The following is a 20,067-nucleotide window of genomic DNA, read 5'->3' on the forward strand; positions in this document are numbered from 1 at the left end:
AAAAAACAGCAAAGCATTTGTGCAAGCCCATGTGAAAAAAGGTGAAAGGCTTTTGTTTTTGTTTTTGTTGGTGAAAGGTGAAAGGCTATAAAGCCCACAGTGAGCAACAACATATGATTTGATTTCTAAGAGCCTAGTAAAGTCTGCAATCATACAAAGGCCTGCTAACCCAACACCGAAACCCATTTCCCAAAATGTTTTCTTTCCTTTTGGTAAATTTGGGGCCTGTTTTTTATGTTTTTTTTTTTTTTTTATATCAAATGTTTTTTATGTTTTTGGAGCTAAATTTGGGGCCATTTCAGACAAAAAGCCATTAGCATTTGATTAACAGTTGATAACGCATCAAGAGAGCCTATCCACAAGCAGAAGCTATAAATCAATCAAACCCCAGACAGATATCTGAAACACAAAGTTTGAAAATTAAGAGAGAGATAAATCAAACAATGGTCACTCTCTTCACTTTATCTTCTTCATCCTCCACTTTCCTCTTCCCTACTCCAAGAACAAAGCTTTCCACAACACTCACACACTTCTCCTCGTTACCGAAGACGCCAACCCATCTCAAGAAACCTGTCCTTGCTGTGACCTCTCTTTCTTCCCCATTGCAATGCGACCCATCACTCCCTCCAGCTGTTCAAACCTTCTGGCAATGGCTCCGAGATGAAGGCGTGGTCACTGCCAAGTCCCCTGCAGCAAAGCCTGCTTTGGTACCTGAAGGCATGGGGCTCGTTGCCCACAGAAACATTGGTAAAAACGAGGTGGTTTTGGAGGTCCCCAAGAGGCTCTGGATAAACCCAGATGCCGTTTCAGGCTCCGAGATTGGAAATGTTTGTAGTGGTTTGAAGCCTTGGGTGTCCGTTGCTCTGTTTTTGCTCAGAGAGAAGTACAGAGATGACTCCAAGTGGAGGCTTTACCTTGATATTCTTCCTGAATCCACCAATTCAACTGTGTTCTGGTGGGTTTGGCTGATTAATTGCTTAATTTCTACAGTTGGGAATTTTGTATTTTCCTTTTTATGGGTTTGAGATTTTGGGGGTTGATAAAGAGTTTGTGTTGATGGTTTCAGTGCAGGTCAGAAGAGGAGCTTGATGAGCTTCAAGGTTAGCCAGTTACTTAGATTGCAGGTTTTTTTAGTGGTATTTACAACTCTGTTTAGCTTCATTGTACTGCAAACCTATCTATACTTGCAAGGACATATATTGTACATGATTTAGAAAATCAAAGTTTAAGCTTTAATCAAACATGCCGTGATGGTTTTTAACTTGTTACAATATAATCTTTATGCCTGGAATTTGGGTTCTGTGTGTAATCTGGAAGCTAGTAAAATGAATATACATCTTATATAAAAAATGTACTTGATTGTTGCAATCTTTGGCTGGAGTATGATTGAATTGGGGTTGGCAGGAACCCAACTTTTGAGCACAACAATGGGTGTAAAAGAGTATGTGCAGAGTGAGTTTCTAAAAGTGGAAGAAGAAATCATCCTCCCTAACAAGCAGCTTTTCCCATCTCCTATCACACTGGATGACTTCTTTTGGGCATTCGGTATACTCAGATCCAGGGCATTCTCGCGCCTCCGCGGTCAAAACCTTGTTTTGATCCCACTTGCGGACTTGGTAAGGCTTCAGACTTCCCACTACAATCAATCTGTGAGCTAGCTCCAGTTATGCAAGCAGCTTGTTTCCATTGATATTGAGTAAAAGATATCTTTTATCAGATCAACCATAGTTCCAGCATAACCACAGAAGAGCATGCATGGGAGATCAAAGGAGCAGCAGGTCTCTTCTCTTGGGATTATCTGTTTTCTATACGGAGCCCAGTTGCTCTCAAGGCTGGTGAGCAGGTGAAGTTTTTCAGCTGCTGTTTTTTCTTCTTGTTATAGTCCAGTGATAGTCTATACTCTGTAGGCCTCTCATGCTTCTGAAATTGCGGTCTTTTTTTCTTCCCTATATGGCATGGACACTAACCATTTCTGAAAGATCCTTGAATTAGATTAAATACTATGGTTTGTAATGAGACTTCTCAACAGGTTTTCATCCAATATGATATAAACAAGAGCAATGCTGAGTTTGCTTTGGATTACGGATTCATAGATTCTTCCAATGCAAATCGCGATGCATTTACCTTAACACTGGAAATATCCGAGTCAGACCCATTTTATGGTGACAAGCTGGACATTGCTGAGTCTAATGGTTTGGGAGCAACTGCATACTTCGACATATTTTTGGACCGTTCACTCCCACCTGCATTGATTCCATATCTGCGGCTGGTAGCTCTTGGAGGTACCGATGCTTTCCTCTTGGAATCTATATTCAGGAACACTATATGGGGACACCTTGAGCTGCCTGTGAGCCCTGCCAACGAAGAGCTCATATGTCGAGTGGTCCGAGAAGCCTGCAAATCTGCTCTTTCTGCCTATCCCACCACCATTGAAGAGGTATTCTTTTATTTATTCTCCTTGTGGCACCGGAACTTTTCTCTAGGGCTTCAAGCCAGTGGTGTAGGCTTGTAACAACTGAATGCAAATTGTTTCATTGCAGGATGAGAAGTTAAAAGAATCAAAACTGGATCCAAGGCTTGAGATTGCAGTAGGAATAAGACATGGAGAGAAGAAGGTGCTTCAGCATATTGATGGGATTTTCAAGGATAGGGAGTCAGAACTACGTCAATTGGAATACTACCAGGAAAGGAGGCTCAAGGATCTTGGCCTCTGCGGGGAGCTAGAAGACATCATCTTCTGGGAGCCCAAGTAGGGCAAATTCATGTCACTGAGAAGTCATAAGTAGTTCTAGTTTACAGTTTACCTTGCTAAAAATACCAGAATTCTGTGAAGGTTGGAATGAGAAAATGATGGATCCCAGAAGCATATCCCAGAGATTTTATTTATTTTTTTTTGGCTTCTTGGAGCTACTCCTTGTGTACTTATTCTATTTTTTGTTCTTGGAATTTAATTATACCTTAATTGATCAAACTAGATGAATCCGTGCAGAAGCGTCAAATTCATGTGGTAATTAATTGCATCACTCATTTTTGTTTCTCATGAACGGGAACTTTCTCGACTGTACTCGTGTTAATTATAATTTATAGAACTGAACAGCAGTGAATTCATGTCAAGTTGTCAAATACATGAAGAAAACAAACAAATTTATGGACAAATTTAAAGATTGAAAACGAATGAATACATCTTTAGAAGCCCAAATTGGGAACTCAAGTCTTTTTATGCCGTTTCCTACAAAACTCTCATGTGTGTGTGTACATGCTTACTAATATGAAAGCCACTGCCACATGGATTTGTTGACCACTCTCTTAAAACAATTGTGTTGAAGGAGGTTCCAGATTAGAAAGCTTGCAGTCACCCAACTTCACTTGAGTTGCTAGGGCTAAGCAAGTTGTCACAATTTGTTCCCTCGCAGAGGCACTCTTGAGGATTTGCATAAAAATAATCTTCCTCCTTCGGCTTGTCTGCAATAACTCGACGTCGAGTTGGCTGTCCCATTCTCTTCTCATGAGTGGATCGTACAGCAACTGAAAACTCATTCCATGAAAGTGTCCCATTCAGATGCATGTCCAACAACTCCACAAGTCTTTTCCTATCTAGCAAGATGCTTTTCTTAAACCCAAGGTACCTGCACGAAATATAATTAGAGATGTGTATTTCTTTGGTATTTTATAAAACAAAAACCCATCCCACCTTGTAAAAGTGTTCACATACCTTCGGTGACCTTCAACAAGTTTCGCCATGTTCCCATCATATGTAGGAACGAAAGTATTACTAGCTACCGAAACTATAAAATCCAAAGCAGCCATTTGAGATGAATGATTCTGAAATTGTTGCAACTCCTCCGGGGAGAGAAGACTTTCTTTTTTAACCTGAAGTAAACAAATAAGAAAACATTATTTTATGAAGACCACAACAAGTACATAGCCAGTATGGACATAAATATTTTAGAGTCAAGTTGGACCCTTCAACAGGACCTCTCAGATCCTCTGCTTTTATCAAATAAACAGGTAAATGACAATGGCTTCCCCACTGGTTAGAACTAGAGTTTGAACAACAATTAGCTTTTCATGTATTCAGGTAAACCCATCAAAGGGCACCCTCAACTCCAGTGATGGACCTAGACCACCAAACGAGTAGGAAAGGTGTCTATATGACCTAAGTCTTGACAAGGTATTACTTATGATACAAGGATAACCAGAATTGTGGCAAAGCACACGTGTTACCACTCAGCAAAGTTACTAATATCAGAAGTCCCAAATCCGCAAAAGTAAAAAGGCTACAGAATAAAGCAAACGAACTCACAATTCGTGGAAACGCAGCTCTTAAAGGGGCAAGTCTCCTTTCACTACCATAAATCTCACCAGCTGCTATATAGATCTGTGTGTCCTTATGAAAATCCAATGCTTGCAAAAGTAATGCACTCTCCTCAGGTGTCAGAGGGCACAAACCGTGTGATCTCTTCTCTTCAGACACTATCTCTTTCTCTCTCCACCAAGGATATGCATATCTGAATGAAAGGTATGCCAACAGACATTGCAAGTGAGTACAACTCAATATAACCAACCTTGGTCATAAGAAACTTGTGTAAAGTAGACAAAAGAAAACTTTAGCCAGGATGATTAAAGGTAATAATCCTGCTCCACCAAGAGCCTAAGGCACAAGAAACACAAGGTGGGAAAGAACAGAAATCTATGAGTCATGCATTTTCTTTGTCAACTGTTATATCATCTACTAGCAACAGTAATATTTTCTTGATATGAACAGTATTGTTTGAAGCATATGCCTGTTTAAAAATCAAGCAAGCCAGATAAAAAATTTACTCATGACAAGTGTTCATCAGATTTTCAAATAAGCATTCAAAAAACTATTGTCAAATTTTAAACATGACAAACCTCAATCGTTTGAGCTCCGCAGCTTCTTCCTCAGTGCATCCATGAGTGCAACCTGAGAAAGCCAACATGTCCATCTCATACCTTAGATGCAAAGCCACAAAAGGTCCCTTCTCCTGGAGTATACGAACCAATTTGTACCCCAAAGTCTCAATCTGAGGAGTGAACTTCAGTGCCTGGAAATTAACACGACACCTGAGTTTCTGAAGATCAAGAGGCATCCAATTGTTTGCCACACGTGCATCCGTTCTGTTAAAGTGCAACACCTTATGCTTGCTAATAAGTGGCAAAATCTGCATACAATGGAATCAAGGCACTGAATCAGGACGCATCACTTAAAAGTTAAAACTTCCGCATAATGGAATCAAATGCATTCAATCAGGGAGTAGAAAGAATAGATAAACTCACTTAGGCCCAAAAAACAAAAAAATAAATTTGATCACACTACAATTTGGAATATGTTGTAATTACATATCTAAATTAGGCACAAGTGAATGCATGCAATGCATAGGATGATAAGGAGCTAACATAATTTAAAGAAAGTTGTTAACTTCATTAGCAATATATTCTTCACCCAAAATAAACTGGCAAGCAAGTACACAAACCTGTTCCAGATAATATTTTTCGTTTGACCAACTAACAGGAGGCATCTCGAATGGTTTATGTCCATATTTCCTACTAAACATTTTCGGCAGTCTTCTGACAATTCGGACTTCATCTCTCAGCGAATCAATGAAATGTCTTACATCAAAGATATCCTCAAAATTACTGCAAAAAGAATACTAACAGTTGAAATCCTAAAGCAGCAATTAAAGGAGTTAGTTAAATCACAGTTCCATTTAGATCAATGATTATACCTAGGATCAGCCCAGAAAGATGTCTTATCAAGCTCCGGAACAACCAATGTGAGATTTAAAAGCCGAGCAACAGTCACCATGTCGCAGATCTGAAATGCAAAAGTTGCTATCAATAGCTAGATATGGGATAAAGGAAGAAGGAAAAGAAAAGAAAAACACAGCACAAACCGCAGCACGCATTTGATTCAAGCCCCCATTGCAGGAAACTCTAAGAAACCCATTACTTGTATAATTTCCTGCAAAAAATCAGGTCATTAGGCCTATTTTTCAGCTTCATATTGCACATATTAGCCTTACCACGCACAGAACACGCATGAGATTGCTTCTCTCACATATGTGGGAATGTAAAAAAGCAACAAACAAAAGATGAACCATTGTTGGTCGAAGAAAATAATTTTTCCATAACTTAGGGTAATTTGTGGGCAACTTCAACAGAGTACAGTACATTTACCACACAACCTATTTCATAATTACTTTGAAAGAATGAGCTTCTCATGAAAGCCAATTTTAACTTTCAACAGTAAACGGAGTTCCAAAACTATAGTTTTTGTAAGCATTCATTTCATACGTCACTGATACCACCACACACACCTCTTAAAGACTGCAGGCCTGGTGCCAACAAATATTAGAAATCAATCTGTATAAACACACCTTACCCTAAAAATAAGAATTCTCCATTCCATAACCAAAAATAATCCTATCCACTTATCCTTGACCTCAAATACTCCAAATTTATACACAGCGATCCTGCATTGTCAAATGGGATAGCAAGCGCAAATTTCATGTGCCAGAACTCTCAATTCACGAACTAAAACATTCATATTCATGCGTACATAAAAACACTAGAATGTGCAGCCCTCAACTGAGGGAGCCATATCCAGGTGCAATACTCTCCAATTATGAACTAGAGCAATCGCATTCAAGCTCAACACTAGTAACAGTAACAAAGATACTCTGCACTATTTGAACAATTTTCAGTATTAAAAAAAAAAATCTTTTTTAATCTAAAAACTCACTTGCAGGGAGAAGAGGCGGCGGCGACGGAACCGCCGGAAGTGGATCCTGCGTAATTGTCGAAATACGATTGGTTATATTGGAGAGCAAATGTGGATGCCATAGCTCACCAACCGCCACTAACTGAACCAAACACGTCCAAAGAAACAAGCTTGAACACACCCGGATGAACCACACCTGTAGACGCGTTCTCGCAATCACCGGCGCCGGAAGCTTATCGCAACGCACCTGTATGCCACCCTCAGATCTAACCTCCATTCCTCTTTCACACACCACATCGCCGTTTCATCGATCAATCCCAAAATTCCCAAATGCCCGATGAAGTTTAGCTCATGAAATCCCCAATCTCACGCACACATTGTCAAATCAACACACTTGGGAACCTTAGCCCTAGCTCGGCCAAAGCCTAGATTTTGAAACAGAACAAAGAAGAGAACTTTTGCCAAGGATCGGAGGAGAGAGAGGTAGGAGGTTGAAAAATCACGAGTAAAATGGATAACCCAATTAAAAATCTCAACAACCCAATGCAACCGCCAGACACTTTCTGATTTTCTTTTCTTTCCTTTTCTTTTTCCGGGAAAATCTTCTTTTTCTCGGCTACTTGCTGTATGAACTTTTTTTTATAAAATTAAAAAATAAAACAATACGAGAGGAAAACAATAAAAAGAATATTTGTTGATTGGATTCAGCTCTTTTTGTAGCGAAAGCGTTTGAGAGAAAGATCCCACCCTCCGGTTCTCACGAGTCCGAATTGTTCCTATCACAATACATACAATCTGCAAATTACACAGTTTTACTGGATTTTAGTTGTGCCTTGTGATAAGTGCTGTCAATTTTTTTTTTGGGCAGTCAGTGCTGTCAAATTTGTTTTTTTACCTGTAAGATTGGATCGCTTATTAAAGTATACAGTGCAAAGAGGAAAGCCATGATCTGCTTTTTTATTCTCAGATTCTCCTTCTTCTAAATTAAGGAATAAATTATAATTTTTCTATGTGACATAATAAAACAATAGGATAAAATTCAAACCACCAACCTGCCCATATATTTATTTTATTTTGTTTTACTTAAGTTCAAATCAAATGTAATGAATGATGCAGTTTGATAAGGCATGCATGTCTTTTGCGATACATAAAGTCTACGATCAGCCTCCATTTTAATGATAAGATATGCAAATTGATTGATGAATTTAAGGTATTTTAATAATTAAGCCAAATTAAAATACGAGGGTTAGGCTTTGGAGTCTTGGAAATCAAGATGATTAGAAAACTAGTGATCCCTTTTTGTTGGTTGGTTATAACTGATATTATATATAGCATGCGCCAATCCCTTTGCCGACTAACGAAGCATCCGATGATTTTGTGGAGTTTTATGTGCAATTCTGGTTTTGCTTTTCAGTTTTTTTTATATTGTTGTAGCTTTGTAATCAGTCCATCTTTTACTCCGTTAGTTCAATAAACAACTTTAAGTTCTAGTAACGAAGAACGTTTTACCATCGGACGTATCGGATTAAAGTTCGACTCTCATCCTCTCATTCTACGAGTGTTATGAAAAAGAACATTACTTTCCACACGCTTTGTTTCAAGCATAGCATAGACTGAAGTAACGCAGCGCATGCATTGCATATCTGAGATAAGTTTGTATTTTAGCAAAGGTTGGTAAATTTTGGCAAAACCAAGAACGTAAGAGAAAACGAACTGAAGTGTGCATGCTGTCATAGAAAACAGACAGCCATAAAGCTGTCAACAGACAGTTGAGAATAAACACAGTTGATAACTTTAAGGAAACGCTGCCTGGTCTTATAATAGTGTATGCGCATGAAAAACATGAAACCTTGTTTTTGGGATTTAGGAGGGAGTCCCTTTTGGATTTTCCAGATAGTTCATCAATTCCCTTTTTCTCAATGCAAAGCTTTCCTTTTGACTCTCAGTTTTTGAAAACGTGAGGCAAGTGGGCGAAAAAAGCAGTGGCTGGTGAGTCTGTGAAGTAATTATAATTTGTATTGTGTACTTCGTGTGCGTGTGGAACGTAGGTGAAGTGCAGAAATGTCATGAATCATGATGCTTGTATAATTTAGGGAGACACTGACATAGTAACAAGGACAATGCATAATCATATATTTTCCCAATTCAAAGTAACCATGATAGGAATGTTCAATTTTGAGGTTCTCTTTCAAGAATTATTTATGCAAGAAATCGGTTAAATTAAAAAGTGTTTACCATTTGATTATCCACATCTTCGTTTTTGTTTTATCTAATACGAATCTAGACGATTTTTTATTTACGGATGACCTATGAGTTTATTATGACGGTGAAAATCACCAAAGCTTATTCAGTTTAAGACTTACTACATAGCAATTGTCAATCCAGATTCCAGAATTGAAAGCTTGACAGAAAATTCCAAATAAATTTAAAAAATGCCCAAATTAATGTAAAGATGATGAAAAAAAATAGTCACAGCCAAAGCTTTAATTTTTTTAATATGCTGTATTAAATATGCAATAAATGCTGATAATGATCTTACACTTACATATGAAGACAAAGCACATCTCAGCTTGTCATAGGAGGCAAGCTGGATGGCAATTTTTGGGAACCCTTGGTTGAATGATCTAATGGATTTTGCAGGCAGCATTCATAATGTAAATTGCATCTCAACATAAAATCCATGTTTCTTTTTTTTCTTTTTCTTTTTTGGTGGAAATCCATGTTTCTTTCTTAAATATATTTTGAAATTCTTTCATTACAAAAATATGTTTTCAACATTCTCTTTTGTTGAAATCTATTATTGTCGTAAGGATATAACTTTGCAAAAACAAAACAAAAAACGTATAGTCCTATACCATTATATCACATTGTAGGCTGGCCCCTAAACGAAAAGCCTTCATTGAAAAGGGCTGCTATTTGCAAAGTTAATTTTTTGGATTGAAATTGGGCCAAATATTTGAATTCTGTCAAACTCTCACATTGGCCCAAAATATTTATTACAAAAAACAAAAAAGGCGAAAAGAGAACAACACTCCAACCTTTTGAATTACGTGTCCCTGCGAATCAGAGAGAGACACGTGTCGAGCCTGACCTAAAAGCCTCACAGGCCCCATGGCCCAAAGCGTGAAATCTACACTTGGATTCCAGATTCCGACTCTTCTCCGAAGAGAACGAAGATCGAAAACCCCCCTTTCTCCCAAAATTCTCTCCGAGTCCGAGTCCGAGTCCGAGGTCCACTCTGAGTCACTCACAACATGGCTGGGTTGCGTCTGCTTGTTGCTGCTGTAATCCTAGGGTTTCTATCGTCTACATCGGAATCTCTGCGGTTCGAGCTGCAATCGGGCCACACCAAATGCATCGTGGAAGACATAAAAGCCAATGCCATGACGGTCGGCAAGTACAGCGTCGTCAACCCTAACGAAGGCCACCCCATTCCCGATTCTCACAAGCTCACCGTCAGGGTACGCTTCAATTAATTTCTTCAAATTTGACTACTTTTTTATTTATTAAGAAAACAAACAAAGATTGAATTTTCGATGTGAAGGTGACGTCGCACTATGGGAATAACTATCATTACTCGGAGCTGGTGGAATCGGGGCAGTTCGCATTTGTGGCGGCGGAGGCGGGAGATTACATGGCCTGCTTCTGGGCGCCTGATCACAAGCCCCAAATTACGTTGACCATTGAATTCGATTGGAAGACCGGCGTCGCCGCTAAAGACTGGTCCAATGTGGCCAAGAAAGGCACTGTCGATGTAAGCCTTTTCCTATTCCTACTACTTTTCTTCACATTTACTTGCTTATCCATATACGTTTTTTTCGACATAATCCGCGATTGAGTTATATGATTTTTACAACGATTGGATTTAGTTTATGTTCATAATGAAGTTGGTTTCCTTGGATGTTTGGTAACATGGGAATTGTGAATCAACTCTGATTGATCTATGTATTATTGTCTGATTGCTTTTCTTAGTTTCTGTGTGTGTTGCTTGAACAATATATATGCTTTATTGTGAATCAATCTAAACCATTGTTAAGATGGATTTTGGTTGAAATTTGTGGTTTCACACAAGCATAATGTAGTAAATTTTCTTCCCCAAATGATTTTGTTTGCAATTGTGAGAGTTGAGATGTAGAGACCATCTTATGCCTTTTTTTTCCTTCTTAAAATGCCAGGTTATGGAATTAGAGCTTAAAAAGTTGTTTGAAACTGTTACTTCCATTCATGAGGAAATGTTCTATCTCCGTCAAAGGTAAGCAATCGTTCTCTTTCCTTTGAACATTTCGTGGAACACAGATATTTGTCATTTCGTCATTTTTTTGGGCTTAATGTTTGTTTCAGGGAAGAAGAAATGCAGGAGCTTAACAGAACAACTAACTCCAGAATGGCCTGGTTTAGTTTGCTCTCGCTTTTTGTTTGCTCATCGGTTGCAGCTTTGCAATGGTGGCACTTGAAGACCTTTTTTGAGAAAAAGAAGCTCATCTAATTTTATTCCAGAGAGAGGCATTGCCAGAAAAGAAAAAGAAAAAAAGAAAGAGAGTATTCTAGTTCCAGAGAGGAGTTTTATAATTCCATCTTTTAATGCTTTTTGTAAAATATTTTACAGAACATTGTATGTTGGAATATAATAATTATCAGATCAGATTGTTAGATGAAGTAGGACAACCAAATCTTGACTACAGCATAAGAGTTGTTTTGAAGTTGATAATAGCCACATCTTGTATCCCAGTAACATGCAATGACTGATTACAAGTTTTAAGTTAATTCTCCTATCATTTTCACTCACAGAAGGTTTCTGTTTTTGTATCAGCTTTGCCACTCTCGAAAATTATCTTCGGGTTACGGAATACATACCGATTTCTCTTGTTCTCTTATCTTCCAAGTATCCAAACTTATAACACGGGCAACCTTTAGGTTTCAGTCCAAGGGGGATGGCTTCAAAGAAATTTGGCCATCAGGATTACAGTTTGCTAGTTTAGTTACTCATTATTTGTTTATCTTGCTCTAGCTTTGGGCATGTATTTTGTGTTACCTTGGGCTTTCTACCCATAATAATGCTCGAAATCAATTTGTCTTGGTGAGTTCACTCGATAATGACTCTGAAAACCCCCAAAATAAGTGACGAGCTTCTGGTCTATTAGTTGGAAAAACTGAAATCGTATCATTCCAAGGCGGAGAACTTTTATTCAATTATTAAAGCAAGACAAGATAAGATATAATCTTGTCTAACATATATCTGTTCTCAACATCACTTAAAGTGGCTACAACAAATTACAATTGAAAGATACGAAAAGGAGATTATCCAGCCAAAACATGAAATCTCTATATATATGTTAATCCGATGAGATTTTCTGGATAAGTTTGTTCAGACAAAGGCATACTGTTATGTAGAAACTGAGGAAAATACCTCCTCCGTTCACAATAAGAATCTGAAACAGAATATTGTAGAACAATAGTCACAATCGCAAGCTTTCTCACTTTAAGCCTATTCACAATCCCATCTGCACATTTTGGGACTACAAGTGACTGGCAGAGGATCACTTATGTACCTGACAGCGCCATCACTTTCAAGTTTATGTGTTAAATATGTTCCAGTGATGATCTGCCTGTAAAGTTTTTTCCTTTATCTTCTCAAGCCTTTTGAGAATTTCCAAGAAAGATGGTCTTTGGTTCATGTCAGCAGCCCAACACTGCTCTATTAACCTGTAAAACATTCAATGGAAAGAAATAAACAACTCGCAATTCAAGTTTCAGTACTTGTATTAAAGCATGAGGGTATTCAATTTAAATTAGCAACGCAAATGCCACTCTTTCTGAATGATGAAAGGTAATTGTATGTGGAATAGCACGAAAGAAGGGAACGTTTTGGTTGATTTGAAATTACAGTATTAACTTACTCTTTCAGTTCAGGGGTGTGCCCTTTTCCATGAAACAATGGCCTGTGTCCTTCTGCCACATATTTGGCTGCTTCATAAGGCTCGTAGTTTGATAGCGGTGGGTCCCCTTCAAGCATCTGCACCAGTTGAGAGTGGTCATAGATCAGGACTCGAATAAATCATTTTACATCTTTCTGTTTTAAGGGTGAATCTGAATTTCATATCTTGCACAAAGCAACATTACCTCATATAATATCATTGCAAAAGAGAACACATCAACCTTCTTATCATATCTCCGGTGCTTAAAAACTTCAGGAGCCATATAGCGGTCTTTCATTGGTTCCAATGCAAAACACACATATTTTTTACTTTCATGATTTATTTTATTCAACAGCAACTTTAATTCAATCGTAAATTTCCAAAGACACTCACAACTTCCAGTTTCGCCAGTCATCTTGTACACATCATGAGAATTCTGAACCTTGATGAGCTTGCTTAGTCCGAAATCTCCAACTTTTAAATGGTCTGCACTGGAATTGACTAAGAGAACATTCCTGCGATAAAGAAACAAAATTTAGAAGTAACAATATAAAATACTGCAAGCAAGCCACGTGTTTACAGGGATGGAAACAAGACTGGAGAAATAGAAAAGGAAATTGTAAATTTGCACAAATCCAGAATTTCTTTCATCCTATGAAGATAATTCCTCTTAGCCATTCTGTTTGAACAGTTATTAATTAAAAACAACATATGCATACCAAATTCTACACATATCAACTCACCTTGGTTTCAGGTCTCGGTGAATTATGACATTTGGCTCGTTGTGAAGATAAGCCATGCCTCTGGCCACATTGAGATTTAGGAACTCAGATTAGCAAAATTATCAAAAGGACTAAATTTCATATTAGTTAAAAGTTTTGGCCAATCATAAATTAAAAACACATTTTCACTTCTCTCATTCTTGTTTTTCCCATATTAACAAAAACAGCATATTATGAGAAAACTAGAGGCAAAAACCAGCCCATACTTCTAACAAGAACTTCCTGCAAAAATTAAGATAATTACCTTAACTAGGAATGGTTGTTATTTATTTATTCTGAAGCAAGCTATAAGAGCTCTCTGTTTTAGAATGAAACACGAAGACTTATGCAAGCGTGTTCTTGATTTAATTATCTCATGAAGACACAATTTATCACCAAAAGATCGCATATTCAGTCTTTATGGTCACAACCAACAATTATGAACAGTGTATTTAAAATATTTGAAATCTCCCAAAGTCCATAACTACAACATTTTTCATTTCCGAGAAGCACAGACGTGTTAAAGGGAAAATTTGGGAGAAGCAAATAAGTTTGATGCATGTGCTAGTATGACTCCATCTCTGCACTTTCCAAACAGCAAAAGATGTAATGATTACTATACTGAAGAACTAAATTTCCTGTGCAACTAGAACTCCAACCGGATGACAATATCAGCCATCTATCTCCCATGAAAAAACTATTTCATAGTATCTGCAAAAGATTTCTTCAAACTAAGGCAATAAGTTGATTGAAGTTCCATTAAAGTACCGGGCAATGTCTAAGGCAAAGTTGATAGCTGTTGAAGGACTAAGTGCACCCTTTTCCTTGAGGTATTGATGAAGATCACCCTACAATAGCAGACAATACATTATTTAAGAAGCAGTGTCTTAGCAAGACAGTTTAAAGAGCACCACAAAGAACTTTGACAGAGAGAATAAAAAACTCGGAACACAAATTGAAGATGCACAAGTATACCCCTCTTAAATATTCCGTTATTAGCATAAGGGGCTTCTTCTCAGTAACAGCTCCAAGAAATTGGACTATATTAGGGTGACGAAGCTTCACTAGCAAATTAACTTCATGACGGAAGTCCTGACTGTATCAGGAAAGCAAAGAACAAGTCAGAAATTCAGAACTTTTTAATATGATGGAAAAGTGGAGGTAAAGAAAGATATGCTGATTGTAATTTCAACATTGCATGTTTCATGGAGGAGGTCACCTCCCAAAAAATTTGATATACAAAAAGTATCTTTTGATTGATAAAGTTGTCATTTCTATGAAAGAATGATGCATAAATTGTTTAAAGAGCCCTAAAAACTAAATTATGAGTTTGATTGTTCATCTGTCAATCCAACACAGTTCATAAAATAAATTAAAAGTAACATAACGAAGGAGTATTAACTCAAAAGAAAACTTCCACAGCAACTAAGTGGTAACTACTTTTTTTTACATAAAAATGAAGTTGAACTTACATCACCAATCTATCACCCGAAAGGGATGGAAGAATGCGTTTGACAGCTACTGGTGTTCCACGCCAATGTGCTTTTAAAATCTCACCAAAAGAGCCCTACAAGCACCACTGATCAAGTTGAGATTGTATCTTGGCATATGGCAGAATGCAGATAGATTATGGAAACACAGGAGCTAGTACGGTAATAAAACTATGAGCTGACTGCAACAACTTCAACTTGGAAAAGAAAGGAAAAATCCAAGAAATCAGTGGCACAAAAGAGCAAGAAACTACATCGGAGGAAATGGGGTCTGACTTTTAGGGAGCTCAAAGGAACCTACTATATTTAGCATGTGAAACAGAGAATAACTAAAGATATAGTGAATTTATCATAACAATAGAACATCTTAAAATAAAAACCACACATGTGAGAAACCAAGTATGAAGATTTATATAGCACTGCGTTACAAAGCGAATCAAATATTTAAACCGTACGATATCTTTGAACAACGTATAAAACTCGTCAATTGAAAAGAAATTCAGACCTTCCCGATGGTAACTGAGCTGGAGAAGTCGAGCTCAGCCGGTTCAATTTCCCAATCACACTTGTTGGGCAGAGGGGGTGGCACCGGTTTCGGTTCGAAATGGCTTCCATTTTGGCCCTGCACACTCAAACAGAGAATTAGAGCACACAAAACCAAATAAAACCGAAAAACTTCACTGTATGAACAACAGACTTACATAAGACAAGCCACCATACGATTTTAGAAGCTCAATCATTGTATGCTTCTTAGCTCCTTCTGCATCAGCTAGAGGCTGCCATCAACATTAACAAAATTAAAACCTGATAATACTTTTAAAAAAATTACAATTACACATAATTAAGCATTGCAATTAATTAATTAATTAAGAATAATAGAAGGTTGAAGATCAATACGGTGTTTTTCCAGCGATCTTGGGCGTTGACATCGGCGCCATACTCAATAAGGCAATTGGCGACATCGATCCAGCCGTGGAGGGAAGCCACGTGGAGCGGAGTGCGGTTGTCGTAGTCGCGGGCGTGGACGAGAGAGCGATCCTCCTCGAGGAGCTTGCGGACGGCGGCGACGTCGTTGTGGTGGGCGTGCCAGAGTATGAGAGAGGTACGGCTGACGCGGGCCTTCTCCTTCTGCTTGTCCTTGTCGGCGGGCGACGTCGAAGCGCAGGGGCCTCCAGAGGAATCGGACGCGCCGGAGCTCATGAGTGAAGTCGGGGCGGATCGAAATCGGAATGTGAATGGATTCAAGTTGAGTGTGGCCAGCCAAATGCTCTTATTTTATTTTATTTTTAACTATTTGTTTTTTGGCTTCTTGTTCTGGTGCTAAAGGGAAGGTGGGACGACTTCCGCAGTCGGTTGGTTTTGTTGGTTATGTTTATTTACAGATAGCTAGGCTTATCACATTTATATATCGCATTGTGCGAGCGTAACAATACAATAAGATTTACCTTTAACTAGTACGTAAATGTGAACATTTTCTTTACTTATTTAGTAAAAGGGGCCAAGTTTGTGGGAAAATATTAAAAAATGGCTGCTCTTACTTTTTCAACGGAATCTCTTTCTTTTCTCACTTGTTTTATCTTTTGGCTTCGCGTGTACTGTGCCCCATGAGAATCATGTGTTATTGCCATTTTCCTATTTGGACTTTTTTTCACCTTTTTAATTTTTTCACGTAAGAGAAGGAGTTTACTGTCTCAACTAATTAGCCTAAGACGTGGCGTGAACTAACTGAGCCAGAATCAGGGAATTACACAAAGATCCTACACCCAAAGTACGAATATAGATATGAGTACTTAACCAACCTGATTAATTCAGGAGATATTTAGTGATATATTCATTTTTAACACTAATATTATAAACAAATCCTATACAATTGAATTTTTATAAATAAACTCAAAAAATAATAGCTGGCCTTATTGAATTTAATATTGATTATTAAATTACTTTGATGCCCTATTGAGTGTTTTGGGTATTTTTATGAGATTTTAGAGTTTGGCTTGTTTTAAGAAATTGATGGCAGTTTTGTAATTTATAAGAAGTTAAAAGCTTTTTTGTTATGTTGTAAATGAGCTTTGAGTGTGTTTCTAAAGTCCATTTCATATATGATATTTTTATAATTTTGCCCCGTATTGAGTATAATAGTGAATCCCCTTAATTCAATTCCAGGAAAGGGCCAAGACTTTTTCAACAGGCGCAAGGGAATGGATGATGCTAAACTCAAAGAAAAAAGAATGCCATTTAGACCGAATTGCACCTTTCTCTTGGAATAGTTGCACCAGGACATCAACCATTGGACCAAAGAATGGTGAGGTAGGTCCGTAGGTGGCCCTAGGAGCTGAATAGGCGGCACGAGGAGGAGCAGCTAGCCCAGTTGTAGACTTCAATGTAGAGGTTGGGAAACTATGTGCTACAGTCGCAGCATAGCGCGTTAGAGATGCCCTGGAAGCTTTCCAAGTTAAGCCAGGGTAGTATAACAAAGGAGGCTACACACATCTGCTTCTCTTTTAAATTTTTGTTTCATGTTGATTGATTGTATTTGGGTAAGTGAATTAATACGGCCGCCAAATATGAAATATGGGTGGGAGCTGGGGAGATTGTTTGGATCTGGAACTTTCTTATACAAATCCACCTCAATTTGGACTCAATTGAGTTGAAAAGATGAAAACTGAAGAACCCTAGAAATTAGAATCAATATATAAATTACAGTTTACAGATCCGGGGCATGTATTAGAGTTGTATAGGAGAGTGGTTTGTTATAAATATACAATTCCAAGCAGGAACTTTCATATCAAGTAATCTTTATGGGTCTTGTTGGTCTTCAAGGGAGCGCTTTCGAGCCCTGAGGTTGAGCTCCAGGCTTTGAGGCAGAGGTGGGCTTCTCCCGCGACGGAAAAGAACTGCAAGAGCTCTCATTTTCTGGCACAGATCGAATACCTACATTTTAAAGACGACCAAAACATTGTTACACTTATGCAAAGCAAAACCATCATCCACCAATTTACAAATTTAAAGATGGCTCTCTGTTTCTTACTGATGAGGCCTCTATTTCTGCAACACCTTCACAACCTTGGCCCCCGCCTTGCAACAAGTCACAATACCTTACAGCTTCATTCTCATCCTCAAAAACCTGCAAATGCCATTGGAATGTGTGAATCATATGCAACCTTAGGTGAAGCCCGAGCTCAGAAGTCCTAGGAAATGAAACTTTATATGCAACCAACAATTCATGCATTGAAGTCAATAGAAAAAGAAACAAAAATGCTTACAAGCACTCCATCCCTAATATCCTCCACAAGCATCTGGAACTTTGTACCGTTTCTTGGCTGTTTCGTTTGGTTCCACTTTGATCCCTTGGAAAACAATTTCCCAAGCTCCGTTTCAACTTCACTGTCACATATAACCCACCAATATGTCACCAAACCTAGGGACTAATTCAGTCCGCAAATAACAACAACTATGACCAATGAAGAGAAAAGGCGCACAAACAGAGAAGAGCAGAGGAGGGAGACCTGCGATTTCTTCGGGTTTTCATGGTGCACAACAGGTTTTCCCTTTGTGTTAGTACATACACAGGCTTCGAAGTTTCTCTCCAAGGGTTGGCCTCCAACACTGAACAAGAATAGAGAAAGGGCAAAACCGTGATCAAATAGATCAGAGACCAACACTCAACTCAACTGAATAACCACAAGTCTCAAACTCAATCAAAACTTGTATCCATAACTCTGTTTTTGCAACTCTTCATTTGCATGTATAAATTTTGGAAATGATAATTGGTAGAACACAAAAAAACAGAGCATAGGTCATGTTTGAATCCAGTTGAGTTTCTATAACATTTTTAATAGAGAGATATCATATAACATTCATCCGGCAAAATTGAATCGTGAATTTCGGAGGACATGAATAAGGGCAAAAACCAGGAACAAACAAATAAATAATAAATAACTATGTCAACTAATTTATTGATCACTCGCCAAAAACAGAGAGCAGGGAGAGTGCAACTGTGCAAGGAGGATAGCTCAAAATCTCAAACTCAACCAAAGCTTTCAAAGGAAATTGAAAATTCCGTACCATCGTAGCTGCTGGAATCGAAGGTCTGCTGGAGGTGGCGCCGCATGTCGTAAGCACGAGACGACACGCGCTTCACGAACTCATCGGAAGTGGAGGGAATATTACCATCCAGATGAAGCGCTCTCTCCACCTGCTCACTTCCATCATCATCGGCGTCGGCGTCGTCGTCCTCTGGGGCACCGCCACCGCCACCGCTCGACCGGCAAGAAACTTCTCTCACGAGTCTCCTTCTAGAATAAGACGAAGAAGTCTCGGGAGTGCACGGCACTCCAAAGACGGAGGAGGAGATGTAGAGATTCCGATTGTGTAAGCTGCCGAGTGAAGAAGAAGAGAGAGGGAGCCGGCGGCGCCGTGGACGGAGAGGGTTGGTGACTGCGGAGGGCAAGACCTTTACCGATGAGAGAGAATCCATGGCGGGCTTGACCTTGGGGGTAAAATTGATAAAATTTGAAAATAAATAGGGTGCAAATTGCAATTACGTTTGGGTCTCTCCAATCTGTGTGTTGCTTGGGTGGCTGGGTGGTGGTTGGAATCACTGAATGAATCTGCGGATATTTTTTTTCCCCAGTCATGGAGCTCTGTCTGTGGTGGTGGGGCCGGGAGAATTGGGCCTGTGAAACGGACGGGTCTTTTAACTCCGACCCATCATTTGTTATGCCTTTCTATTATTTTTGTTACTAATTTTTAAATATAAATGATAGTATAAACTACAAGAGCAATGGATTTCTATTCATTTAAACAACTTAGTTGTTACAGAATGTAATCTCAATTGACACTCCAAAAATGCATGTTGCATTCAAGTGCAATTTACATGTTTCATGAAGAATCACTCTCAAACATTTTAAATGCACTTAAATTTTTAATAAAAATGTCAACGTATTTATAATAAATACAATTTTAATGTAAGCAAGTATAATATGATGAGTAAAAATGCATGTTTAGCTTAGCTATGCTTGTGGATTGGGTATAAGTGCTTTTAGATAATAAAAAAACAACTCTAGCAACATTTGGGAGAAAACCCAAAACTCTTTTGAGTTATGAAATAATTTGTTTAGACTTTAGTACTCTTCAATGAACATTTTCAAGTACTTCTC

At 38.4% G+C, this 20,067-nt stretch overlaps 5 protein-coding genes across 5 annotated transcripts; 2 read left to right on the forward strand and 3 right to left on the reverse strand.

The window, feature by feature from the left end:
* LOC18793936 (ribulose-1,5 bisphosphate carboxylase/oxygenase large subunit N-methyltransferase, chloroplastic) lies at window positions 215–2,991 on the forward strand. The gene is made up of 6 exons (XM_007222058.2): window positions 215–955; window positions 1,072–1,100; window positions 1,405–1,616; window positions 1,718–1,843; window positions 2,030–2,437; window positions 2,541–2,991. Exons 1-6 carry the CDS (start codon window positions 444–446, stop codon window positions 2,751–2,753), a joined length of 1,500 nt encoding a protein of 499 aa, XP_007222120.1. The 5' UTR covers window positions 215–443; the 3' UTR covers window positions 2,754–2,991.
* LOC18788634 (uncharacterized protein At1g04910) lies at window positions 3,069–7,454 on the reverse strand. The gene is made up of 8 exons (XM_007223324.2): window positions 6,764–7,454; window positions 5,916–5,983; window positions 5,748–5,836; window positions 5,496–5,658; window positions 4,894–5,183; window positions 4,304–4,508; window positions 3,713–3,870; window positions 3,069–3,626 (listed from the first exon to the last, which is right to left on the reverse strand). The coding sequence occupies exons 1-8, from the start codon at window positions 7,017–7,019 to the stop codon at window positions 3,353–3,355; spliced, it is 1,503 nt and encodes a 500-aa protein (XP_007223386.1). The 5' UTR covers window positions 7,020–7,454; the 3' UTR covers window positions 3,069–3,352.
* On the forward strand, window positions 9,869–11,506 carry LOC18789824 (transmembrane emp24 domain-containing protein p24delta9). The gene is made up of 4 exons (XM_007225752.2): window positions 9,869–10,203; window positions 10,287–10,496; window positions 10,918–10,994; window positions 11,084–11,506. Exons 1-4 carry the CDS (start codon window positions 9,997–9,999, stop codon window positions 11,226–11,228), a joined length of 639 nt encoding a protein of 212 aa, XP_007225814.1. The 5' UTR covers window positions 9,869–9,996; the 3' UTR covers window positions 11,229–11,506.
* LOC18792184 (serine/threonine-protein kinase STY8) lies at window positions 11,902–16,315 on the reverse strand. The gene is made up of 11 exons (XM_007222268.2): window positions 15,806–16,315; window positions 15,610–15,684; window positions 15,414–15,530; window positions 14,891–14,985; window positions 14,394–14,514; window positions 14,187–14,266; window positions 13,401–13,460; window positions 13,051–13,172; window positions 12,863–12,948; window positions 12,640–12,755; window positions 11,902–12,445 (listed from the first exon to the last, which is right to left on the reverse strand). Exons 1-11 carry the CDS (start codon window positions 16,106–16,108, stop codon window positions 12,316–12,318), a joined length of 1,305 nt encoding a protein of 434 aa, XP_007222330.1. The 5' UTR covers window positions 16,109–16,315; the 3' UTR covers window positions 11,902–12,315.
* On the reverse strand, window positions 17,521–19,515 carry LOC18788833. The gene is made up of 5 exons (XM_007223310.2): window positions 18,974–19,515; window positions 18,415–18,514; window positions 18,172–18,292; window positions 17,937–18,032; window positions 17,521–17,839 (listed from the first exon to the last, which is right to left on the reverse strand). The coding sequence occupies exons 1-5, from the start codon at window positions 19,383–19,385 to the stop codon at window positions 17,705–17,707; spliced, it is 864 nt and encodes a 287-aa protein (XP_007223372.1). The 5' UTR covers window positions 19,386–19,515; the 3' UTR covers window positions 17,521–17,704.

Source organism: Prunus persica, chromosome G1, assembly GCF_000346465.2.
Source record: "Prunus persica cultivar Lovell chromosome G1, Prunus_persica_NCBIv2, whole genome shotgun sequence".
Lineage (NCBI taxonomy): Eukaryota > Viridiplantae > Streptophyta > Magnoliopsida > Rosales > Rosaceae > Prunus > Prunus persica.